This window comes from Centropristis striata, chromosome 9 (assembly GCF_030273125.1).
Source record: "Centropristis striata isolate RG_2023a ecotype Rhode Island chromosome 9, C.striata_1.0, whole genome shotgun sequence".
In the NCBI taxonomy this organism is placed as follows: Eukaryota; Metazoa; Chordata; class Actinopteri; order Perciformes; family Serranidae; genus Centropristis; species Centropristis striata.
In genome coordinates, this window is record NC_081525.1 from 11398086 (window position 1) to 11416337 (window position 18252).

Below are 18252 nucleotides of genomic sequence, written 5' to 3' on the forward strand. Positions count from 1 at the left end.
AAGGAACATCCTATTGTTTTTCTTAAGAATTTTCTTAAGTTTTATCTTAAGAACACTTTTGTGAATCTGGCCCAAGAAGAGGAATAATGTGATTTTGATTGATTGTCACATTAATGGTACATGTGGCACACATACAAAGAACACAGTGTTAAAACCAATGTTGTGCAGCAACTCACATTATTATAATCAGCTTTAGAAGAAAAACTGCTGCTGCATTAATACTGTCCTTCTAACGTGGTATCAGGACGAGGGTAACAACTTTAGGTTAATTAGAGAAGAGCATCGTAAAAAGGTGCTTCAAGGATGTAATGTTAGTGTTCATAACATACAGTGATGTCATTGATCACACAGTTGTATTGTTGTTAACCCTTTCAACACAATTAGAGAAGTGTCATGTACACTCAAAAAAATGTTTTGTTGAATGAACATAATTTTATTATGACAAGTGGTTGCACAACATAATTTTATCTGAATCTAGATATCTTTATTATGTTGACTGGACTTATACATTTTAAGTAAATTTTAAAAATATATATTATGTAATTCTTTCTCAATTATTTTGAGTTCATTTTACTCAAATTTTCTTAGTAAATCCAAATAAACCCACTTTAAATGAACTTAAATAAATTGTGTATGTTTTTTAAATATATTGTACTCTTTCAAATCAATTAAAATGTTTAAATTGTACCTTTTTTAATTAAGTTGATTCTAATTAAATATTTTTTAGCTATCATACATGACAGGGAACCACAAGATGTGTAGACCACCAACTTTAATATGATACAAACAAAACAACACAAGAAAGCAGAAACACACTGCTCAGATTCTGTCAACCACAATCATAAGGATGGAATGAACAGTCTAAACTGACAAAAAAAATTTGAAATTTGGATGAAATAAAATAAGATTGTCATAATTCTGACAATATATGTTGAAATTATGAGTTAAATAATACATCATTTCTATTAAAATTTGCTTAAATAATATATGTAACATTTACTAAGGGTCAAAATCACTTTTTTCAGTGTACACAGGTCAAGACTGAAATCTGAACTGGGCCACTTCTGACTATCCATTTTTTTTTCTGAAAAGGACTGTTATTGCTTTGGAGCTAAGATAAATGATAAAGACAGCACTCAAGTCCAATCCACAAGAACAGAGACATGTGTTCTCTCTCCTAGGGCTGCAAGAAGAAAAATGACACCATTCTGTTCTTGCAGCCCTGGGAGAGAGAACATATTTCCTGTTCTTGCCGAGTATGTATTATGCCTTAGTCCAGTTGTTTGGTCTTAACTAGAGTTTAACAAACCGAACCAATCAGGTGAACTGCACCAAACAGGTTAGGTGTGAAGGCACCCTAAACCAAACCATATTTGATCATATTTGAAAGTAAAACTTATCATTATACTGTCAGTTGGAGGTCATAGGTCATAAGAGAGTCAGTTGGTATATGTGGTGACTCATGAATAATGAGTCCGTTAAGTGCTTGTCATTAATGTAATAAGATTCGTCCTCGTCCTTGGGAGCTGCAGTTAGAAGGAACACATTATCGAAGGCTCGACTTCTGAAGAACAGAGGAAGTTGCGTCACTTTTGAACATTTTGTTAAGGACTTTACTTCTTCATCTGTGAGGAGTCACATCTTTTCTAAACCTTTTTCATGGCACGAGGTCATCAGCATTCATTTGCAATTCTCAGGTGAGAATGAGGCATCTTCTCTTAAGAGGTTTCTGTTATGTAGAGGTGCTGACTGGTGCAATGAGATAGACAATCACCACAAAAGGGGAAGATGGTAATAGATAAATGAAAAGATAGACAAATATATATTCAGCTGCTGTATGTATGTGTGTGTGTGTGTGTGTGTGCGGGGGGTGAATGTGTATGTGTGTGTGTGTGTGTGTGTCTGTGTGTGTCTGTGTCTTTGTGTGTGCATGCGTGTGTGTGTGCGGGGGGGTGAGTGTGTATGAGGGGCATTTTATGCCAGCACACTATACTAAAACGCGTGTACAGCGCCTATGCGATGACATCAAACGTCTAACGTGCGCGTGTAAATTCCATTCACTTTCAATGGACAGACAGGCGTCACGCAGGCGTCACGCAGACGCTGTACACGCGTTGTTGCGCATACGCCTACGTGACGGCTGCGTGACGGGTGAACTATGCCTCAAATACGTGACATGAAGACCCGCGTGACTGTTAAGTACAATTCTACATAGGCGTACAGACACGCGTATTGCGAGTACACCAGATAACATGGGTGACGGGTGAAAAGTGCCACGAGCGGACGCCTGTGTGTGTGTGTAACGCGTGTACGCCTATAACAGTTCAGCTGTTACACAGAGTCTCAGCTTCATATGGTATTGTTTATAAGAAAGCACAACTTATAGATGAAGAGAAAGACTATCTCGTACTTACCAGATAAACTTAACGTTTTTCCGACCAAAACCGGAGGCTTAATTAGCCTGTTTTAGGAGTGAAAGTCAGCAAAATGCAGCTTAAACAAAATGTTTTACCTCATTAGTTAACTACGAATGTCTGTAAAACATAATGGGACTGTGCATAAGTGCCGAATTGGGTTAAACAGTGTAGATATAAGGTCCGATGGAATCATATTGTGAACGGACTGCTGTCCACATGGCTACTGAATATTCATTAGATAGGTCCGCATGGCTACTTAATATTCAGGGGTGACAGCGATTACGGCTTCTGCAGGCAGGTAAACCTACCTAATTACAGCTGGTGTGTAATGAACTGTGTGTCCGCGCGCGAAGCTGGGAACTGGCTGTGAGCGTTGCACTTTACTATTAGCCTACTATTTTTAAGTAGCTGAAATTATTTTAATTATCCCTTTCACCCTTGCTATCATTAAATATCAATTCGATATCATTCAAACCTAGAGAGAGAGAGAGAGAGAGAGAGAGAGAGAGAGATTTCGTTAACAAGAAAATAAAAACTGGCCTGAAAATAATAGAAATATCCTGACAGCTCTGTGGGGGCTTGGAGTTCATCTGTAAGTTGTGCTTTCTTATAAACAATACCATATGAAGCTGAGACTCTGTGTAACAGCTGAACTGTTACACAGAGTAACACACTGTTAACGTACACGCGTTACACACACACACAGGCGTCCACTACGTTCGCTCGTGGCACTTTTCACCCGTCACCCATGTCATCTGGTGTACTCGCAATACGCGTGTCTGTAAGCACGCCTATTAATCAGACTTTATGCTGGCACAGGCGACGCATTCTAGGCGTTTAAGTATAGTGTGCTGGCATAAAATACCCCTCATATATGAGGGGCATTTTATGCCAGCACACTATACTAAAACGCGTGTACAGCGCCTATGCGATGACATCAAACGTCTAACGTGCGCGTGTAAATTCCATTCACTTTCAATGGACAGACAGGCGTCACGTAGGCGTCACGCAGACGCTGTACACGCGTTGTTGCACATACGCCTACGTGACGGCTGCGTGACGGGTGAACTACGCCTCAAATACGTGACATGAAGACCCGCGTGACTGTTAAGTACAATTCTACATAGGCGTACAGACACGCGTATTGCGAGTACACCAGATAACATGGGTGACGGGTGAAAAGTGCCACTAGCGAACGTAGTGGACGCCTGTGTGTGTGTGTAACGCGTGTAAGCCTATAACAGTTCAGCTGTTACACAGAGTCTCAGCTTCATATGGTATTATTTATAAGAAAGCACAACTTATAGATGAAGAGAAAGACTATCTCGTACGTACCAGATAAACTTAACGTTTTTCCGGCCAAAACCGGAGGCTTAATTAGCCTGTTTTAGGAGTGAAAGTCAGCAAAATGCAGCTTAAACAAAATGTTTTACCTCATTAGTTAACTACGAATGTCTGTAAAACATAATGGGACTGTGCATAAGTGCCGAATTGGGTTAAGCAGTGTAGATATAAGGTCCGATGGAATCATATTGTGAACGGACTGCTGTCCACATGGCTACTGAATATTCATTAGATAGGTCCGCATGGCTACTTAATATTCAGGGTAGACAGCGATTACGGCTTCTGCAGGCAGGTAAACCTACCTAATTACAGCTGGTGCGTAATGAACTGTGTGTCCGCGCGCGAAGCTGGGAACTGGCTGTGAGCGTTGCACTTTACTATTAGCCTACTATTTTTAAGTAGCTGAAATTATTTTAATTATCCCTTTCACCCTTGCTATCATTAAATATCAATTCGATATCATTCAAACCTAGAGAGAGAGAGAGAGAGAGAGAGAGAGATTTCGTTAACAAGAAAATAAAAACTGGCCTGAAAATAATAGAAATATCCTGACAGCTCTGTGGGGGCTTGGAGTTCATCTGTAAGTTGTGCTTTCTTATAAACAATACCATATGAAGCTGAGACTCTGTGTAACAGCTGAACTGTTACACAGAGTAACACACTGTTAACGTACACGCGTTACACACACACACAGGCGTCCACTACGTTCGCTCGTGGCACTTTTCACCCGTCACCCATGTCATCTGGTGTACTCGCAATACGCGTGTCTGTAAGCACGCCTATTAATCAGACTTTATGCTGGCACAGGCGACGCATTCTAGGCGTTTAAGTATAGTGTGCTGGCATAAAATACCCCTCATACTCATAGAGTGTGTGTGTGCGTGCGTGCGTGTGTGCGTGTGTCTGTCTGTGCATGTGTGTGTGTGTGCGGGGGGTGAATGTGTGTTATGTGTGTGTGTGTGTCTGTCTGTCTGTGTGTGTGTGTGTCTGTCTGTCTGTCTTTCTGTCTGTGCATGTGTGCGTGTGTGTGTGTGCCTGTCTGTCTTTCTGTCTGTGCGCGTGTGTGTGTGTGTGTCTGTTTTTCTGTCTATGCGTGTGTGTGTGTGTGTGTGTGTGCGTGTGTGAGTAATGTAAGGACACATCCCAGATGAAGGCTCCTCCTCCATCTCTGGGCTCTCTCTCTGCACCAGATCCACCAGGGATGTGGCTACACACACATTAAACCACTTTAATTTTTGTTTTTCTAAACAAAGGTCTTAACATTGTGTTACACAAACCCATCCCATGTTGCATTTCAGGATTGTATTCTGAAATATGTACATTTTAAATGTTTTGTTTTTCACATTTCTTATTATTGTCCACTGCAAAACTGCATGATGTATGTCGCACTCACAGCCAATTTATACAATGTATAATACTGCATAGTCACTAAAAATACATCCATGTTTTCTATCACAAACCTAACCTCTCTAATGGCAACTGAATATTAAATGTTTGTAAAAAAAATATGCTATGAAATTTTTGATGGATCTAAATCACGGTGCCAGGTAAGTTTTTATCTTCTTTTCCCCAAAATGAAAGTTGTCAACAACATACAGTCAAATTATTAGACCACCCTTGTTTTCTTCAATTTCAACTAAAGGTACATTTGTTTGGACAAATATAATGATAACAAAAAAATGAGTCCATAAGAGTTTCATTTAAGAGCTGATATCTAAACATTTTGCATGGTTTTCTTGATAATAACCAAAATCATTATCAAGAAAACCATGGCAAATGTCTAGATATCAGCTCTTAAATTAAACTCATGAGCTATTTTTGTTGTTATCATTATATCTGTCCAAACAAATGTACCTTTAGTTGTACCAAGCATTAAAATGAACAAGAAATTGAATATGTATGTATTGTAGGGTAATTGTTTTTAATTTGTACTTTTATACTCTTCCTTGATTTACGCTTATTAAAAGCATCTACTATGATGATATTCAATTTTTAATTTTACGCCCTATTTCTGATGCAATCTGACAGTGTTTTACTGTAATTTATACAAACATATTTTTACAGTGTAGATATAGTGTAGGCCTCCAAATTAAGAAACATTAATCTTGAATGCTTTTCTTCTAAAGTATGGAAGGAAATCATACAAAAATGCACGAAAAAACATGCACATTTAAGTGAGAAATACAACTGGAACATGGAAAAAAGGAGTCTGGATGATGCTTCCATGAATCCCAAGAATGCTATGGAATCTATGGAATTAAAAAACATCACACATTCTGGTTGATATGGACAGCTAAATCAGATAAATCCGCCACCAATATTCTCTGTGTGTGTGTGTGTGTGTGTGTGTGTGTGTGTGTGTGTGTGAGCTTGTCTTTATATAGTTGTGAGGACCAACCCTTGGCAGAAGACCAACATTGTGAGGACATTTGTGGTTATGGGGACATTTTGCCCAGTCCTCACAAAGACAATGCTAGGATAGCCTCAAAAGTCCTTAATTAATCATCTGTATGAATTTCAGGGAAGGTCCTAACAGAGATGGTAAACCCTGAAATGTGTGTGTTGGGCTAGGGGAAGTGGTGGTCCTCACAAACAACTCAACAATCATGGCCCTCACAACTATATAAAGACATGTTTGTGTGTGTGTGTGTGTGTGTGTGTGTGTGTGTTTTTAACGTGTGTGGTGCAGAAATGTGACATTCTGACCTCCCTCCCCAGGAGCGCTTCAGATTGAGAACAGCGAGGAGTCGGATCAGGGCAAGTACGAGTGCGTGGCAGTCAACAGCGCCGGGACTCGCTACTCTGCTCCAGCGAACCTTTACGTGCGAGGTAAGATCCCTCTTGACCCCGGTCGACCCCTCCCCGCCGCCATTCAGGTCGCTGCCTCCTCCGACAGTCAGGTCCTCTCTCGTCACCGACGCTCTGCTTCCCGACTGCTGACAGGAACGCTGGCTCCACGGATTCAACTGCAGTGAAAAGTCAAACCTGTCATTTCCTGCTCTCTCTCTCTGTCTTCCATTCTGTCTTGTCTTTGTCTCAACTGTCCTGTTAGTTTACCTGCCTCATTTTTGACTCATTAGGGGTTAAAAAGAGAGTTTGGCTACAGTTCTGTCTAGGGATGGGAATAATTAATCGATGATAGATTAATGCTCATTAAGAATTTGGTTGATTATGTGGAATTTTTAATTGATCTGTGTATTTTTTTTTCATTTCATGGAAAGAGGTAAAAAAATTAAAAATAAATACGGACCCGGGTGAGGAAGTTAATATTTAGAGAAAAAAGCCGCAAATGTATGAGATTAAAGTGTTAAACCTACAAGAAAAAAGTAGCAGATTTATGAGAAAAAGTGGCAAATCTACAAGAAAAAAGTTGCAGATTTATGAGATTAAAAGTGGTAAATCGACGAGAAAAAGTAGCAGATCTATGATGTTAAAAGTGACAAATCTACAAGAAAAAAGTTGCAGATTTATGAGATAAAGTGGCAAATCCAGGAGAAAAAAGTAGCAGATTTAAGAGATTAAAAATGGCAAATCTAGTAGAAAAGAGAAGATTTACATTTTTTAAAAAGTGGCAAATCTACAAGAAAAAAGTTGCAGATTTATGATAATGAAAGAGGCAAATTACAAGAAAAAGTAGCCGATTTTTTAATTTTTTTTTTTTTTTTTTTTTTTACATACTTGGCCTTAATTTGCAATCTGTGACTGCGTATCACTGAACTGAACCACGGCAATGAGCAACAATGACCTGAGAATTAAGTTGGATAAAGCTACAGTTTGCAAACTGAATGTTGCAATCACAATTTTAAAACACACAGAAATACAAGAGTGTTAATTTGAGCAAAACTAGCTTACTCTGTCAAACCTTGCTAGCATGAATTACTGAGTTTCTAAATTTCTAAACACAAAACACATTTAAATATGAAGGTTACTGTGAAAACTAACCTCATGCCTCTAAAACATAAAATTCTTGACGTTTTCTTTACAGTTTAATCTCAGTGAGTTAGTTTTGCGATCGTCAGGAAGTCTCTTTTCGTCCTTTCAAAACAAAAGTGTCCGTTATCAAAACAGGCTTTTGTATAGTACATACATATATATATATATATATATATATATATATATATATATATATATATATATATATGTATATATATATATATATATATATATATATGTATATATCTTTTATTTTGCCCATGTATGCATGTTTTATACATACTGGAGTACTTATAAAAACATAGAGATTAATCTAATAATTGATCATTAACGTTATAGATGCTCGAGCTGGCAGGTTTCTTCCAAACGTCCATCCCTTGTTCTGTCTTTTGTTTTGGGAGTGGAGGTATAAATGTGGAGTCTGACACTATTTGGTCATTGTTTGTCCCGTGTTGTAGAGGACAGGCAGGATATTCACTCAGAAAACGAGCTCCTGTCGACTGTATGTGCTGCAACAAAAGCCAGCAGGGTGAAAGTGAGCCTCAAGCTGCTCATAAGTAGGCCTTGTCAACAAACAGCTCAATTAGCCTCGACTAATATCAGGTTCTCAAAGGCAATTTTCAAAGAAAAGGGCTGACTCATTACTGCTTTAGTCTCTTGTTCATTTGACATTTTCATTGACAATGCTCTTTGATGCAGGCTCCCTTTTAAAAAAATGTCAAAGCCCCTGAATGTTAAATACAATTACTTGCTAATCATATGTGAAGTTCTACTCATAATAGTAGTAAAACTCACTAATAATCATGTTGTGGGTTCAAGGATGTTCAGTAGTGTTCAAAATAATAGCAGTCCAATGTGACTAACCAGATTAATCCAGGTTTTTAGGATATTTTTTATTGCTACATGGCAAACAATTTACCAGTAGGTGTAGTAGATTCTCAGAAAACCAACAAGACCCAGCATTCATGATATACACGCTCTTAATCAATCAATCAATCAATCAATCAATCAGACTTTATTTGTATAGCACTTTTCATACAAGAGAGATGCAACACAAAGCGCTTTACATAAAAAAAGGGGAAAATAATAATAAAATGATAATGAAACATAAAAACAAATAAAATTAAATAAAAAATTAAATAAAAAACTAGATAAAAAAGATAAAACAATAAATAAATAATTAAGAACTAGAGCATGATAAAAAAATAAAGAAGATGTAATAACACTAAGATGCATGAGCAGAAAAATCTCTAAAAATGGTTCAGGTAAAAGCCAAGTTAAAAAGATAGGTCTTCAGTTTGCTCTTAAGGCTGTGCAATTGGGTAATTAGTTGAAAGGGGTGTGCTAAAAAAAATAACAGTGTGGCATTCAATCAGTGAGGTCATCAATTTTGTGAAAATACAGGTTTGAATCAGGTGGCCCATATTTAAGGATGAAGCCAGCACTTGTTGAACATGCATTTCTCTTTGAAAGTCTGAAGAAAATGAAGAAATGAAGAATGAAAAGAAGAGCAAATGAAAATTAATTCACAATCTAATGAGAATAAAGTCACAATACAAGCTTTTTAAATCATATGTTGTACAATGTACAGATGCATACAGAGTGCTCACACCCAATAATGTATTTTTTTTGCATCCCCCACTGAACCAGACAGAGCTGTAGCCAACAAAGATTATGAAGCATATTATTAATATTTGTGCTTCTCTTTTCAAGGTTCCCGGAACTTATGTCTCCATTTTTATCTCACAGTTTGGCTTCTGAGCAAACACGGCAACCTGCCATATGTTACCAAAGCATATGTGTCTTCTGTTGTGTCTCACTGTATTTGCTCTTCATCTTCTCTCTGTTTGATGGCCCATTCCACTATCCTCCTCCATTCACTCATATACACACACTGTATATGTTTCTGTTCCTCTCAGATGCTTATCCTTCTACACATTATGACGGCTGTTTCTCATCGTTTGATGTGCTTTGCTTCTGTTGCACGTGTGAAAAAGTGTTTTAGATTTGCTCTGTTGTTTGTGAGAGGATGTGTGAGGATGTGAATGTTTTTTGTTTTTTTTATACAATAAGACTTTAATGAAACAGAGGGCTGTCTCTTGGTCCACTAAGCCTTTAGAGATAAGAATGTAGATATCAATAATACACATCGCAGATAGACAACACAATCATTTTCACACTCATATCATATCACAGGGCTGACACATGACAAACAAACTTCAACAATCTCATTCACTCCTACAGGTCATTTAGCCGGACTGTAAGCTGGATTCAAACTCACAACCCTCTTGCTGTGTGTGAGGCAAAAGTGCTAACCATTACACCACTACTTCTGGAAAATAGAGACAATTACAATACAAAAACTTTCAAACTTAATTGCAAGTACATGAAGAGAGACTCTGATTGAAAATGATTTCCTTTCAGGGTTCAATTAAAAATGATTTCCTTTCAGGGTTAAATTACTAGCTTTTCTGGAGTTTCCAGCTGTGTCTCACAACTGTGAAAGATGAGGGGACATTCACTGTCCCCTTTGTTAAAAGCTCAAGAAATGTCAGACTAAATTAACTGGGTATGTTTAAAGAAACACTAAGAATAAATATTTTAGAAGATACCTGGCTGATTTCGCTTATTCATAACGCCAAAGGGTCAGACATGTCCAAAACAACGTTATAATAGTTTGGGATTTTTCATTAGTTTTAGTTTGAATTTCGTTGTGAATTTTTGTTTTCAAATTTTTAAGTTTTAATTAGTTTTAAAAGTGAGTTTCCTAGTTTTAGTTTAGTTTTTACTAGTTTTAATGTTTTAGTTTTTTTTGTAATGGGCTATGTGTTGGGTGAAAGAGGTCATAATAAATTTAGCCTTTATTTCCTTTGGTTTATCCATCTTAGCCCCAATAAGGTTATTAACTCCTACAGTTCCGGGTGTTTTGAATTTTGGTTCAAGTGTAGACACCCCAGTCTCAATAAACATATTTACCATGTGTCCCTGCAGGTTCACTAACCAGCAGCTATTTGGTCAGAGCTAAATAAATACATTTCATATCAACCAAAAAGGAATATGCAGTATTGCCCCGATATGTATTGTATATGCCAGGGATGGGCAACTGGAGGCCCGGGGGCCGCATACGGCCCGCACCCTCACTTGAAGTGGCCCTCAGTACAACTACATGCATTTGAGCATGAAATCTTAAAAGTGCAGTGTAAAAATGCACAAAATTACTTCTTGCAAATAATGTTGGTCTTTAATTAATGATCTGCTGTTCTTGCACTGAAAAAAAGAAAGAAATCACAGTAAGTGGTTATTTTTTATTTGCTTCAACCCTATTGCATTCCTATTTATACTGTTATACATGCATTTGAGCATGAAATATGTTAAGTTACTGCACTGTAAACATATTTATTTTACTTATATGTCCATCCCTGGTATATGTACGAAAGTGATTTGTAATATCATGGTTGAATTGAAGACTTTCACTACCACACAGTGAAAGCATTGTAAGTTTACAGAGTTTTGCGTTGGCGACACTTTACCATAATAACTAAACGGTTTACGCTAACGGAGAAATTCCAATGTTTTCTGAAAGTTTAGAAGTTGCTCTTTACAGCCAACATGGTGTCATTACGGTAATTTCACTCGCACTTCTCCCAGAAGCCCACAAAGCAGGAATACACACACTCAGCGGTGGATAAATAGAAACACTGGATCATGTATGAAAAAAGTTGACAAAGACGAAAACTTAGGACATTTTTACTATAATTTTAGTTAGTTTTGTAACCACACAATACAGTTTCAGTTAGTTATCTTTTCTTTTTTTTAAACTCTCGGTTTTATTTTAATTTCAGTTAACGAAAATGTTTTTTCAATTCTAGTTTTCATTATTTCGTTATTTTTCGTTAACTATAATAACCCTGGTCCAAACTATTCCATAAAGGGCCATGCTGCTGCTGATTTTTGTTCCAACCGATCAAAAACACACCTGAATCGACTGATCAGCTGTTTGAACACTGAGATCAGTTGATTAAGTGACCTGTGCCTGCAGCCACATGGCCCTTTGTGGAATAGTTTGGACATGCCTGAGCTTTGGTTTGATTTAGTTTTGTTTATTTGACATTATGAGACAAAGGACATTTAACCATGAATAACTAGGTCCGCAAATGATTTCCATAGACCATTTTCACAGCAGAAAACAAACAGGTGAAACTAGTTTTAATGATGTTTCGGTTCCATTAAGTGTCCCATAAGCCATAGCCAGTGAGCCAGCTGGCACAATATCAGGACTGTTGAACTGGCTTCCCTAAATGGAAGCTAAAGGCCAAAATGTCAACTGGGAAAAAGGTCAGTTGTGTTCCTAGATGTTAAGATAGCAAAGGTGCAGAGTTTAGTTGAAGGTCAGTTGAAAGTGCAGCATCATAGTTCCTCACCAAACGTAACACAATGAAAATCCACTGTTAGTTCAACATGCAAAAAGTTATTATTATGCTGGTAGGTTATTGTTCTAATGTGTAAAGGTAACTTATTGCAGTTCCTGGCATCACACAGTGTTGTATGTTGTATTTGGTTGCCATAAGTTCCTCTAACCCTACAATTTTCTTGAGATATTCAGGCTCTACTTTTATGTCAGATAAGTGGTAGTTGTATGCATCATACAGTTATGGCTCAAAACCCCTCAAGCTGCTGGATTTTCTGTTTGATTACAAGATATTGTGGATTCAAGCTGAGCACAAGTCTTTATTTTAGGGCCGGGACTCGATTAAAAAAAAAAAATCTAATTAATTAGAGGCTTTGTAATTCTTTGTAATTCTTTGTAAATCTAAATTAATCGCATATAAAGAAGTAATTTTTTTCACATGGATTTTTAGTATACCATTGAATAATGACTGAATATATAAGCTTAAGCAACAAAAATATTGTTTATATTTGTTCAAGTCCAACAGACCAGTGCAATTTTTGCCATTAAGTGTAGCAATAGCATATTTAGAAATATAGTACATTTCAGAAATTCAGGTAGCCTATAGGCAGGTAGACCTTCTGTAAACTAGAATACTTTGGTTTTTTTAAGTAAAACACAATCTACGCTAGCTAGCACACTAGCCGCTAGCTGCTTTATGTTTTGCATTGAGGTGATACTTGAGGCTGGATGTGCTGCGGTGATATGTGAATTCCTTGTTGCATAGCAACACAACCATGCTCTTATGGACGCTTCCATCCGTTGGTTTTTAGTAACTAAATGTCCCATCATCCACGGGGCCAACCAAAGCGTCTCATCAGCTTCTTCCTTCATGTTCACTGTGGTTTGTTGTCGTCTGAACTCATGAACGCTAGTTGGTGCTCCAGTATAATCGGTCCGCCTGAAACTCATCCAGTGAGAAACGTTCCGCAGTGCAAAAATAAGTGCAATTAAAATGCGTCAATTTTTTTAACACGTTCATTTTTGTATTATTAATTAATCTTAATTAACTTGTTAAAGTCCCAGCCCTACTTTATTTTGTCCAGACCTTCAAATCATGAACAGAATGTGGACTTGAGCTTTAGTGAGGACTCTGGATTTTGTTCCGTTATCTAACATTACACATACATTAATATTACGGGATCACTTCACAGTAAACAATGGTTGGTCAGCAGTAAGTGAGCAGTAAGTTTTGATGTACGGTAATTGTGCAAAAGTCTAATGCCTGGAAGAATTGATGCTAGTTTGAAGGCAAAGGGTGGTCACTCCAAATATTGATTTAATTTAGATTTCTCTTCTGCCTAAGACTTTTGCACAGTACCATATATGGCAGATTATCTATAGATTAAGATCCTGGAATGGTAACACAAAGATGTCGTCTTCTTGACTATATGAAGTATGCATAATTCTCTATGAGTTCTGGGTAAATTAAGAGGAGACATAACTGACCTGACGACAGCTTGGCCAGTTGCTGAGGTGCTGTGGCTACTTAATGTGTCAGGGCTCACTTTTTTTTGCTGACTCGTGGATAAGGCTCAGGACAGTGTGTGAAGAACTCTTACTTTATTCATTACTCACTCCACAACATTGGTAAGAGCACACAAAAAAAGGAGTTTTTTTAATTGTTACCATGGAAACACTGAGGAGCCTTTGTCAATGATTGTTACCAGGGAAACACTTAATTATAAGGTAACTTAGGAGGTTAGATGGCTATCTATGAACTGCTCACTGCTTTGAGCTGACCCACATGTGCAGAAGAACAATAACAAAGACAAAAAGAAGTAAACATGGAGGCTGCTGAAGTCATAGTTTACGGTGGAAGCCAACAAAGTTATGAGACGGTGATAACGAGAAGAAGGATGAGGAGTAAGAGCTAACAATAGCTTTTCGTAGAGCAATTGCTGCCACCTCTGTATGCAGCTGTGTGTGGATGAGGAGTCAGAGGAGTGGTTCGATATGCTTTCAAACAAAGGTCGCTTATGATATAACCCCTCAAGTTAACTTGCACAGAAGTGAGTGAGTGACTACCTCCATCGCAGCTGTCTGCCATGTTTGTAATATGACAGACACCCCACCATATCTGTCAAGTATCCCGTTTTGGCCAGGAAAGTCCCGTATTTTACTCTTCTTTCCTGCCGTCCTCCCATATTAGTATTTTCCCGTAAATCTCCCGGGCCCGGGTGGAGTAAAAAAACAACACATTTCCAGTCTGAGCTCTGTCATTAGCCTCGCGATAACTGCAACCTGCAGTAGCCTACTTCAGGTACTATAGGTGGCAGTTGTGGCGAGGTTAGTGTGTGACGTCAGATGAGTGACAGACGTACACTGTATAAATTATGAATGTGGTGCGTCTCCGGTGGCACACCTGGTAGAGTCCAAATAGAGGTTCAGTCCTCGTGAGCGGGCGGCCAAGGTTCGATTCCAGCTCGGATCATTTTCCCTCTGTCTTCCCTTTCACTCTGAATATCTTTCTATCAATAAAGCTATAAAATGCCCAAAATATATCTTATAAATAAATAATGGACGTTGTCACTGTGACGTCACCCATAGGGTTCTGACAAACTGATTAATCCAGGTGTTTCTGGTTATTGTTGTTGTTACAACTGAGGTCAGGCACACCTGGTTTAATCAGTTTGTCCAATAATGGCAGACAGGAAACAAAGGAGCTGGCTGAAGTTCAGGAAGTAGTGCAGCTGTGCATAAAGCCAATTGTAGTTTTAGCTTTCTTGTACACCTGTCTTAAAATGTAACGGATACTGGAGCAGTGGTGGGGCTGCTCGCGGCGGGGGCCGAAAATTTCCTCTTATTTTCAAATCCAAAACTTGACAGCTATGCACCTCACCAGTGCAGAATTGTGACGATTGTCTAGAGCAGGGGTGGGCAGTTAATTATTCCCAAGAGGCCATTAGATACTGTGGTTTTATAAAATGCAGTAAATTATCTGGTTTTGAGCTGCAACTGGTACATGTTATGATAAGACTATGTTAATGTGGAGTAGTTCAAATATGGCAGTAAAAAAAATAGTAAAATCTCATCCTTCTTCTTTTCCATTTATTTTAAACACAACATACATTCAAACCACAAAAACAATACAGCATGTGTGTTATGCAGTAAACCAGCAGTTTATGAACTTTATGCAAAAAGCAATAAGTGTTTTTGACAATGTAACTCATGCATGCATGCACATACGTAAATCACCTTCAAAATAAAAGCACTGCGTTTATATTGATTTCCGGGTTTACCTCGCGTGGGCGGACAGGGACAGCGAGCCTCCTGATGCCCAGGTCTGATCTAGGGTGACGTAAAAGTTCAGACTGAGGTCGCCTTGCTATTTAGAACTGCTATGTGATTGTCGTCCATGTTTACTGCCAGATCACACGTGGTTTCATTTAATGCCTGTGTTCTCTTTATGTAGTGGTTAAGTGGACCAACAGGACAATGCTCCTTTAATGCAGCACTCTTATGAAAGTGCTCTTAGTAAAGACAGGGCACATAAAGAAGTACACATTTCCAATGTGAGTGTTTGACTAATCCTTTCAATCTTTATGTGCTCATTGATTTCAAGGCTTGGTGGCTGAGCTCGCTCGGAGTCAATGGGCAGAATAAATGTAGGCAGTAACACACTTTTTTTATACTTTTTGTATTTAATAAAGTCTGGTTGTCAGTTAGCCTCACCCTCCTTTATACTGCCTTGATTCACAGGCTCTAAAGGACTCAAACACTGCTGCAGATGTAATGAAAGGGAGGGCAACATGAAGTGTGAGTGTATGTCCATGTCTGCTCATTGTCTATACAGTCATGGAAAAAATTATTAGACCATTGTTTTCTTCAATTTCTTGTTCATTTTAATGCCTGGTACAACTAAAGGTACATTTGTTTGGACAAACATAATGATTACTATAATGATAGCAATAAAAATAGCTGATAAGAGTTTAATTTAAGAGCTGATATCTAGACTTTTTCTATGGTTTTCTTGATAATAACCAAAATCATTCATCAAGATCATCATCAAGAAAACCATGGAAAATGTCTAGATATCAGCTCTTAAATTAAATTCTTATCAGCTATTTTTGTTGTTAGCATTACAAGTGTCCAAACAAATGTACCTTTAGTTGTACCAGGCATTAAAATGAACAAGATATTAGAGAAAACAAGGGTGGTCTAATACTTGTTTCCATGACTGTATGTGTGGGTGACTGGAAACATTGGAAGAGTGCTGATGAGCTTACAATGTGTCTCTGTGCAAGCTCTTTGTGTGTGTGTGTGTGTGTGTGTGTGTGTGTGTGTGTGTGTGTGTGTGTGTGTGCGCGCGCGCTCACCTCACTGCACAGGCTCTTGTCTCTACTGTGATTTTCTCACCCGTTAATGGATAAGCAGATATTTGCCTGTTTTACTCTCTCTGTTTCTCCTTGTCTTCTTCCTCCTACTCCTTGTTTTGCCCCTCTTGTGGTTTCTTTTTATTTTCTTTTTCACTTTTTTATCTTAAATCCCTCCATCACCACCATTGCACCTCCGCCATCCAAAAATACAATCCAAAATCTCACCACTCAGATCAGCGGGAAGGTTGGTTTTTTTCACTCTTTACCCTCCTAAAGCCAAAGGCCTGGCAGACTGGAGCCGTGCTGCGCCAGCATCCTTTGCTCGGCGCCTCAGGCCCGTCCCGGCCGCTCTCTCAGGACCCCAACCCTACAATGCACCCCACCTGCTACCCCAACTGACCCCCCTACCCTCAACCCCCCCACCCTGGACACACACAAACACACACACACTATATAGTATATGCTACATTGCACCACATGCAGCTTGTTCCTCTGAAATTTTGTGAAATGTTCATGTTTTAATTTACAATGATGTGCTTTTTGCACAAAAAAACTACATTTCCCTAGTGATGTGCCAATGAAGCCTCATGAAGCATTGTCTTTATTTTCTGAGCCCACTAGATGGCGCTCTATGTTGAACAAATGACTGAATGCACAATTATTTATTGTTGCTTGAGCCTTTTTCTTTAAACCAAGAGAACCACATCACTACATTTCCCCACCAGGGAAGGATTACATGGGGGATTTGACACTACTATGGTATTGTAGGAAGTAGTAACTGAGATGAAATTTCTACTTTTATTTAAAAGAAGAGTGACCAATCCCCAAATGTTGTAAAGTAAAGCAAAGTCATTTTAGGTGTCAAGCATTCCCATGTAAATCCTCTCTAAACTCTCTGTATTAACCCAGTTAGGCCTAAAATGCCTGGAAAAAATGCCTGGAAAACTATTTAGTTATTTGACTTTCCGACACAACATCCTGACATGGCGTCTATAGTTTCCTTAGATCTTCTGGTTTCATATATACCAGTATCTCCAGTATATTCCTAAAAGTGACGCTACGGCCTCCGGAAACCTGCCGGCCCACCGGCTGTCGGATTGCTAAATATCGATACTTGGCAACCATGAATCTATATAATATTGCCACTCAAAATATTGCGCTACTATGCTGTATCGATTGTTTTCCCCACCTCTAGTGTCCAGTATGTGCTGTTGTCATACACCTCACTCCTTTCTTGGTAAAGGAAAAACAATCTTTCACACAATTTATGGCCAAAACATAATCTGTGCTCATTTCACAAAATTTTGTGACTGTGTCAGCCCCATGATGTCCCCTCCAGCATGCTGATTATGGTTTAATTGTCTTGGCTAATTGAAAAGCATGGCTCATCCCAGCTGTCATCTGCTGTCTGACCATCGTTACACTGAGCTCAAACTGCTCCGACCATTCTCTCCTCTTACCTGTGTTTCCTAGAAAACAGGACTCTCCAAGAATCTAAATAGTCTCAAACACATTAAAGCTTTTTCCAAGCTTTTTCTCTCTGCTGGATCATTAACAGGAGAATGTTGAGGAGCTCAGAAATTGAGGGGGAGTGAGAGACTATTGATGTGGATTGCAGTCCTAGCTGTCCTAGTTTCTGTTTGATTTGGGTTTGCAGACTCGTGGTCATCTTTTGTTCCACAAAAACATGTTTTTTTTGTTTCTTAATGGCATAGAGAATGCATAGAGAGAAGCTGCATGAGTGCATGTTATTTGAAAAGGTAAGGATGTGCCTGATAAAGCTTTAGTGCAG

General features: G+C 38.5%; 1 protein-coding gene across 1 annotated transcript in view; it reads left to right on the forward strand.

Moving 5' to 3' along the window:
- ptprfa (protein tyrosine phosphatase receptor type Fa) overlaps positions 1 to 18252 on the forward strand; it is a 248912-nt gene that overhangs the window by 112406 nt on the left and 118254 nt on the right. Inside the window, exon 6 of the mRNA XM_059340745.1 lies at positions 6480 to 6590. Coding sequence (XP_059196728.1) covers positions 6480 to 6590 — 111 coding nt within the window. The remainder of the gene's footprint in view (positions 1 to 6479; positions 6591 to 18252) is intronic.